At 33.7% G+C, this 9,677-nt stretch overlaps 1 protein-coding gene across 1 annotated transcript; it reads left to right on the forward strand.

The window, feature by feature from the left end:
- Positions 1–3,343: 3,343 nt before the first annotated feature.
- Positions 3,344–6,959, forward strand: LOTGIDRAFT_164534 (hypothetical protein; the record flags this gene model as incomplete). The annotated part of the gene is made up of 3 exons (XM_009061074.1): positions 3,344–3,851; positions 3,969–5,263; positions 6,798–6,959. 3 exons carry the CDS (start codon positions 3,344–3,346, stop codon positions 6,957–6,959), a joined length of 1,965 nt encoding a protein of 654 aa, XP_009059322.1.
- Positions 6,960–9,677: the final 2,718 nt, after the last annotated feature.

The following is a 9,677-nucleotide window of genomic DNA, read 5'->3' on the forward strand; positions in this document are numbered from 1 at the left end:
CTGTGATATAATTGTGTCTTTAAGACATATTTATACATGGAATTACTATTTACATTGGACAAGATACAATCATTGTAATTACCATAGTATTCATGAAGACAGACTTGTTATTTACACATATATACAGACTTCATATCACCTCGTTTTCATCTTCCTCATTCCAAATACCGCAGAAAAAGGTATTGACTTGGATCCACATAAAAAATTACAAAAAAATAGAATGCATACTGAATGAAATACACCAAGCTGGAGGTAATCCATTTCAAATTAAAAAAATCGAGTGCCATTACTGATGGGAAATACGATCACGGCTCAGAACACTGACTCACCAGCATGCCATTACTTACCTAGATACCCGCCTGCCTGTTACTATACCGCGTTTTATCAAATTCTGACAATTCATCTGATTAATTTTTAGTATTCAGAAAATGATATTTTTTTTTATAACAGTTCAGTTGGCACTCCTCTATGTGCTAGAAATAAGTTTTACTTCTACAGTCAGAAGTAAGCTTTCCAGTAATTAAGATGATGCTGTGTGAATTCTTAATCTCACAAGATAATGAAATAGAATATCTGTATTCAGCATTAGGTAACATTCAATTTCAGATTAATTTAGGTTAGTTTACTTTTTCATCTCAGAGAGTCTGCTGTTAACAGTATTTATAAACCAATTTGCATGGAAATTGATGGAGAAGTAAGAAACATTCTGTCGAATCTCAATTTTAGATTACATTGCTACAGTACCTCAAGAGTAAGGCGAACCACAATATTTTAAAAATGTTTATGTCAGATTAAAAGTTGTACAGATAACTTCAGGTTTCTGTAGTATGTTATATTATGTTAAAGAATCAATTTAAAAGACTTAAACTCACCACTTGCAGCCCTATCAATCCTGCAAAGACACACTCAAATCTCGAATTGTCGAGATAAAAACCCTTCAAAGTCTACGAAAAGCATCAAATCAGATTGAATATTGTTTGACACTATGGTTGGCTTATGTATAATTTTAGAGTTTCTGTTCAAAAGGACTTAAAGAGTTGTGATCCCTTAATTTTTTTTATTCTATCAAATTCAACTTTGGTTATTTTTACAATTACAATTGAGTTTCTGACCAAAGATACATTTAATTAAGACAAGCCATCGAGCGCCAATTTGCAGTCGACAAGAAAAATGATACATTTGGATACTGCTAATCGAGTTTTGTAAAAGTGAGCGTGTCAATCCTTGCTCATTTTGGAACTTTTGCTCATATCGACATTCGAACAAGAACTGGCGGAGTTTAAATACACATTTCTATATACTAAAGGTGCAGACACACGAGCGATCTTTGTCGGAGATTTTTGTCGCCGATAAGAGTCATGAGAAAACTCTCGCGTGTGCCCGTGCTTCCACTACAAGATTATCACGTCCCCCGATTTATAATATCAAACAGGTAGTTTTATCGTTTGTAAGACAGACAGTCATCATCCAATCAGATTCGTTTTGCTTTCAATTGCATGCACCGACTGGAAATTCTCCTACCAAGACCTCTCGTGTGTCCGCACCTTCACTTTACTTAACTCCTGAATTGGAACATGTATGATTTCTATAAAACACATTTATCATATGTATGATTTACAGAATTAGAAGCTATATAGACCAGGAATATAATATAACTGTAATGAAATTGGCCTTTTAAGTTAAAAAAAATGGCAAATTGAATCACCATAGGATTAAATCAAATTGATAACATGAGACGCCATTGATCTCTACAGGACTTCTCTACATTGTTCATTAGAAGAATCATAAGAATTTTGATGTTAAACAATAGTAATTAAATAAAATTATTTTACTTATCTGAAGACAATGTGGAGTCACTGTAATACCCTGGTTTATTTCTCCATTTCCTTTCATTTATATACCAAGACCGATGACTACTCTAAATTATACTCTATTGGTCTACTCATCGAACATTGTAAGATTTCGGTGAAGCGACAAGAGAGATGGTTTTATGGCATATTGTGCAATCCAATGAGATGTAATTTGTACCTAATATTGATATAAATGATATTTTTTTGAAATATCGTTACAATGTGATAGATTAGGTTAAGACTCCCTTTTCAAAGAACTGCGACGATTGTTCCACGAATGATCGATTCAAACCGATCATTGGTCGTGACAATCATGCAACCAACCCTTTCATCGGCCATTTTGCTCTTCTGCTTCTATTTTCAAAAATTGACTTCAATGGCGATATCTAAAATGTACCGCCATGCAATTGACCTGAGCAATAAATTTGTCCTCTTAAAATGGTAAGCTGTAATGTGTCACATTGGCACATATCAGGCAAAAAAGTTGCTATCTGAGAAAAAAACTTTCCGACTTTTCTATCATGTCAATTTGACTTTAATATCATTATTGAGATAATACCTCTTTTACTTACGGGGCCTCATTTCGGAACAGTGATAATTTTAAAATCTAAAACCACTGTTTATCAGTGTGCGTGTTTTTCTATGTCGGTTACATTTTTTCGCTTGGAGTTCTAGTGCTTGAGGGCATTTACTGTTTCATTTTCTGGTTCACATTGTTTTAAAATGTAAAGATTCAATCCAAGAGAATTAAGTAAATATGTGATAATCGAAATAGAAGATATTGCAGCATTTTATCAGCGTGTTTTTCACATTATCAAATACTTCTTAAGATTCTTTCATGGTTATTTTTTTCTAAGATTATTTGGAGGGTAAAAATTGAGTAAATAATGTTTAGACTGTTGATTTCATAGATATTCCCTGTTCCTACAGACAGAATCTAAGAGTTCCTTCTTTTGATAAAGATATATCAATATTCTTTCATATGAGACTATCAATCTATTGAATATAAACAAGACAATCTAGTTGTCCATCAGACATGTCTATTTTTAATCAATTTTTTCATGTTTGTTTCCATCCTTTCAAATATTGCTTATCGCCATTAGAAGACATTGTGACCAGTATAAGGAATGTAGACTTGAAAGCAACCTTATGCACTCGATGTTACTTACTTTCATATATTTCCTTAGCAGGAAGGAATTGTGAAGAATGAATAACCCAAATTATCCAAAATATAAGCTCAAATAGAATTATAAAATTAAAAGAATTTACTTTGATTCATTAGTAAACAGATTGATTGAAGATTAAAATCAGAATGTGACGTTATGTGTATGTGTCAAACGAGACAAATACTTACCCATGTAGATTGATCAGATGCGGCTGCTGGGCTTCATTCTGTGATAGTCTTGGAGTCAATTAACAATATCATACCCTATCACTGATCTAATCTTGAAGATTCTCTTTCTGATAGAATTAAGGGCATTGTTCAACATGAGATGTCTGATATGAAAGCTGATATTGATAGTGAAATTTCCGAATTAGAAACGAAGATTTTGAAACTTGAAAACGAAAAGCTTGAAAGTGATAGAACGTTAACTCATTATGTACACGAGCTAGAGACAATGAGAGCAAAATTACCGATTGAACTTGATAGCATTGTGATAAAAAATATGCCTGAACTTGCCTCAGAGAAAAACGATAATCGTGTTACAATATATCGTGTGACTAGACTTTTTAAAGAAGGCCTGAAATTGCCCAATATAAACATTATAAACGCGGATAGGAAAAAAACATCATCACATAAACCCGGTGTGATAGTTGTCCAACTCCAAGACAGTGCACACAAGAAACTAGTCTTAGAAACTAAATCAAAGTTGAACACTAATAAACAATTTGATAAAATTTATATAGAATCAAGTATGTCAACAGCTGAACTCAAAACTCAATCCAGCCTAATTACCCTAGTTAAAGAACTTGGTAAACAGGATTCATACTTTGTTAAAGGTAACAGTATCATGAAACGAAAATCTAATTCAGGAACAAGATTTTAGGGGCTACGACTATGTCATTGGAACTGTGCTGGATGGTCAGTTAAAAATGGTGATAGTGTTGTTTTTAGAGAATCTGTGATAAATGAAGGTAACTTTGATGTCTTGTTTTTATGTGAAACATTTTTACGTTTTAATGAAAAAATTGCAGTAAATGGATATAAGTGGCTTGGGAGAAACAGAGATATCACTCACAAGAAAGCGAAACGTGGGTCCGGTCATGTTGGGTTCTTAATTCGAAATAACATTTATGACGAGTACCATGTGTCTATTCTGGATGAATCCCTCGAAGATATCCTATGGATAAAACTCGCGCACAAATCAAGTGATACATATGTGTGTTTATGCGTGTGCTACCTACCCCCTAATGGATCTTCATATATGACAGACGCAGAACAGTTTTATAATAATTTGTTGAATCAGGTATATTCTTTTCAAAATGAAGGTCTTGTGTGTATCAGTGGTGATTTTAACTCTAGGGTGGGTGACCAATCTGATTATATCCTGGGTGTTGATAATTTACCCCCTAGAGCGGTTATTGACTACACGGAGAACAGTTATGGCACACTTTTTACTGATTTCTTATGTGATACTAATCTATGTATGTTGAATGGTCGCATTTCAGGTCGCAATGATTTTACATATGTTAGCACCAACGGCCGATCTGTAGTTGATTATGTTGTCGCTCCACATGAACAGGTTAGTCTGTATTCAGATTTTCAGGTTTGGAGAATGTCGGAGCTGATTTCTTATAGTAATCTCATGGTTCCTGAGAAAATACCTGACCATTCCCTCCTTGTGTTCACATTAAATATTGCAGGTGTCTCTCTTTCCGGAACGAATTCACATGACCACATCTCCGGTGCTAAACCCAAGCCAAAGCTACATGTGCCAGAAAACTTTCTCAGTGAATGTACACCACAAATTCTTGAGAAAATAAGTGCAATAGAAACAAATCTAAGGTCTGAACATGATATTAATCTTGCATATAAATCGTTTGCTGAATTCATCATTAATGAAATGTCGGCACCAATAGCGGAAGGGAAGGGTTGTAAGAAACTTACTAACAGGAAAAGGCCATACTGGAACGAAGCTTTAGAAAAACACTGGAAAATGGTACAGGCGAAGTGTAAAAGTAAGTTACGCAAGTCCCATCTACACGGTGCCTTTATCAAAGAGAGAAAAGGGTTCGACAAATCCCTTAGACAACATAAACGCCATTATTTAAACAATAAACAAAGTGAGTTACTAGAACAATTTTCTGTCCATGATAAACGAGATTTCTGGAAATCGTTTGGTAAAATCGGCATTGCAAACGATCGCAAACATGTGATTCCACTAGAAGTGACGAACTCTGAAGGTGAACTGGTAACAGACACTGCGACTGTTTAAGAACACTGGGGAGACGATTATTCCAAGTTGTATAATTGTAAACCAGAACATGGTAAATATGATGACGAACATTTAAAACGTATTCAGCAATATGTGTTTTCACCTTCTGAAATTTTGAGAAATTGTGATGACATTAATGACCCCATTTGCATTTCTGAGGTACGAAATGCGATAGATCATGCTAAACTAAGAAAAGCTACAGGGATTGAGAGGCTTCCAGCAGAGAGTCTTAAAAATCCTGTTTGCTTTGATATTTTACATAGAATCTGTAACTATTGCTTTGAGCATAACATTGTGCCTGATAAGTGGAATATGAGCATCATTAATCCTATTATGAAAACAAGCACAGATAAATATATACCCTTGTCGTATAGAGGTATTTCATTACTGTCTATTCCTTGTAAAATATATGCTGATATCCTCAATAATCGAATTAGCAAATGGTGTGAAAATAATGATGTCTTTGTAGAGGAACAAAATGGTTTCCGCAAAGACAGAAATTGTATTGATCATGTTTTTTCTCTTACTAGCATTGCTAAAAGTAGAATCAAAGCCAAACAATCCACATTTTGTTGCCTAGTGGACATGCGAGCTGCCTACGATAACGTAAATAGAGATTGCCTTTGGTTTGAATTACAGAAAGCTATAGTCTGAATGGTAAAATACTCAAAGCTGTAAAATCCTTATACAACAATGTTAAATGTTCAGTAAGATTAAACGGTCAGTATACACCTTGGCTAACTCCGGAGTCAAACAGGGTTGTGTGTTGTCACCATTGTTATTCTCTGTTTACGTTAACGATCTGGCTATAGCTGTTAATGAATTAAACTGTGGTATTGATATTGATAACTGTAATGTTGGTATTTTGTTGTATGCAGACGACATAGTTTTAATTGCACCATCAGAAGATAAATTGCAAACTATGTTAAACAAACTTAACTCATGGTGCATTAAATGGCGCATGTCTGTTAATAAGACAAAAACTAAAGTTATCCACTTTAGACCATCAACATGGCAGTTATCAAATAGAATATTTAATATTGGGAATATAAATGTTGATTACTGTAAATGTTATAAATATTTGGGAGTATGGTTAGACGAACATTTAACTTTTAAACTATGTATTAACGAATTAGCTAAGTCTGCTAGTAGGGCATTGTCAGCACTTCGTACTAAACACTTCCAGGCGGGTGGATTCCCATATAATATTTTCACCAGACTTTACGAATCGCTAGTACAGCCAATTATGTCATATGGTGCTGGAATATGGGGTATGGTAGGGCATAAAAAATTGAATAGTGTACAAAACAGAGCATGTAAGTTATTTCTGGGCCTGAAACGAAACAGTCCAAACCTGGCAGCTAGGGGCGACATGGGTTGGACTTCATGCCTTACAAAACAAACCCCACTTAATTGTCGAACCTGTCCCTTTTGTTTAGAGATTGAGACAGAAACACATTTTTTAGTAGAATGTGATATGTATTCAGATATCCATTTTGAACTATTTCAGGAAATGCATAAAACAGATAATAATTTCTATAACCTGTCCCCCAAGGAAAAAATTATCATCATCTTATCTAGTGATCTAGTCAACCCCAAAACTATAAGCAGTTATATATACGAGATGTTCTCTAGGAGAAATTATTATATGTCATATAATTATAGAACTTAATACTAAATTATACTGTCTCATAAGATTTTATTTTTATACTAATTTTATTTTGTACTGTTTTTAGATATATTAGATCGTGTCTCATAGACCTATATGGTCGGGCGATGATTAATTTATATGTATTTTTTAATGAATTCTATTTTATGTATATTACATCGTGTGACACGTTAATAAACATTTCTTCTTCTTCTTTCTCTAATCGATTAAAAATATACATTTTTGTACCATACCAGAATTTCAGCAATATATACAAATACAATGTAAGTGTATAATAGAACAATAAACAACGAGAGACAATAAGGAATCTTGTGATTGGAAAAAAGAAATGTGTTGACGTGGAGTAGTTGCGACAAGATTTCATCTAATTAATGGTCAAATCAAATCACTAGGCTGTAATAGGGTGAAGAGTTCAGGGCTGAATACTTTGTATTCATACTTGTAACTTGATTATCCCCTGGTTTCTAAACTTATCTATTTAATCATAAGGCTCTATGATATTTCTCAATCTTCACCTTGTCCATCCCTAAAAGGGACGTAGTCCTCCATTTTGACCCTTTCAGTTAAGTACCTCGTGTTAATGTGTAAGCCTTCATTGTTCATTCAATACGCCTGAAATACATATAATTTCCTTTTACAGGATATTTACACCGTAGAGTCCAATCGGGCCCGAATTTTCATTTCTTGTCTGAATAAACTAGAGTTGAGGGCAGTCAGCTGGTTAAGCTAATTTTAGAGACCACATCCCTTTAACTATCTGCTTTGACAGTATAATATGATAAATGGTAGGTATGAATTGTCAATACTAAGTAACTGCCAAACACCAATCGACCTTCTTTATATCACTTGAAAATCTTTCTGATGATTAATTCTTGTTGTAATGGCGGGGTATACGATGTATACAGTTCAATTTTTTGTATTTAAGAGTAGTTCGGATTAATTTCCTCAGTGATCTTTAATCTGAGTCAATCCGTCAGGTGCCATTAATTTTATTTCCTACATTATACAAAATGTCAGAGCGAAAATACAGCAAATCAAATGTCCTATACTTGCCCTTTTGTAGAAATTCTGTCTGCGAATACATGAGAATACTTATTTATTTATACTATATCAGATATCTCGATAAAACTAGTGCAGTCAGTTGAACATCCATTGAGTACACTACAGATAAAGTAGATTTTTACAAAGAATGATTAATCAGTCTAATAATAACTTATACTTAATTTAATACACTGTTTTATAATTAACACAAGGATGTTAGTTGTTTCCGTAACAATTACTGCACTATATCATGCAGACATATATAGGTGATAAAAAGTTGAATAATCAGTTCAATAGAGGAGGCGTTAAAAGTGTAAAATATATGTTGCCAGGTATTGTGAATCATATTAATATATTACGGCTCCCAAACGACTGAATCACACACTGTACTTAATTTTCTTTCACCTTCCTCTTTCGTGTTTTCTCTATCCTTAGGAGAAATACCCAGCAATTCCAGATCGTTTATTCCATTCTCTTAATGAAGTATTTATACATTGGAATCAAACCCTCCTTTCCCCAAAAACCATACCCATTTTTGATGCTTGGTTTAATCATTTTTTTCCGTCACACTACCAACTGATTGAATGGTTCCGTTACCAGTTAATACCATGGAATCGCTTCCTGTTCCGTTTTCTCTTCTTTACACACTGCTTACAACCACTTATTGTGCTTCATTCTGAAACTTATTGTCAATATGAATGATAATGTTTAATCTTGTACAGACCCCTGCCTCAAGTTCCCCTTATTCCACGTGGATTAAAATACCGAGAGTTGGAATTTGGATTAAGATACTAGCTCCAAGATATATTTTATAATTGTTGCGTTATTTACGATTTTCGAAATCTAGGATTAGATAATCAATAGGAGGAACTGATCAATTGGAGCTCCGTAATATTCCCCATCACGTAATTCTTGTCTATCAATTTATTCTAACAAAAACATTTTCGTCATTGGAGGGTTTTCCTGTTTTCGGGCTGAAATTACAGAAAAAGAAATTTGAGTATCTCTGAAATCGTGTAGGCGAAGTTGTCATTATCACTCTACATTTCGATTTGTATCTAAATTGGCTGCTAGCAAACGAATTATTCTCGAGTCTTTAGAAGACTTCACAAAAGATAAAGAAATTTGGTTTTATTTAATTTAATGACAATGTTTAACAGCAGGAATCTGTAAGAATGAAAGTTGTATTGAAGTATATTTCTGTTTTAACAGTTGAACTGTACTTTTAACCATGTTTTTTTTTATCTATCAGGCTCTCTCGCGATTCCACTTCTTAAACATCAAGATCCAGATCTGAAGTTTAAAAGAGAGTAGCCTTCGACTTGGTTAGAAACTGCTGAACTAAAATGAAATCAACAACAAAACCAATAACCGCTTTATTGAGTTCAATAAATTCCAAATAACAAGTTATGATGAATCTGGAGATTAGAGTGTGAATCATCTGAACCTCTCTTAACATCATTCATTAGCATACAAAGTACTTGAAGCTTTTATTAGACTTTATCACAATAAACCATACGATACTGATAAACTGTTCAATACAATGAGATGAGGTAGTTACTGTAACAATATTAAAGATACTGTATGTCAGGTAACAATATGGAATAGGCCCGTATAAATTCTATATAATTTAAATCTGTAAATATAAAACTATATTATTGTCCTGTTATTTGACGTTTC

Source organism: Lottia gigantea, assembly GCF_000327385.1.
Source record: "Lottia gigantea unplaced genomic scaffold LOTGIsca_46, whole genome shotgun sequence".
NCBI lineage: Eukaryota > Metazoa > Mollusca > Gastropoda > Lottiidae > Lottia > Lottia gigantea.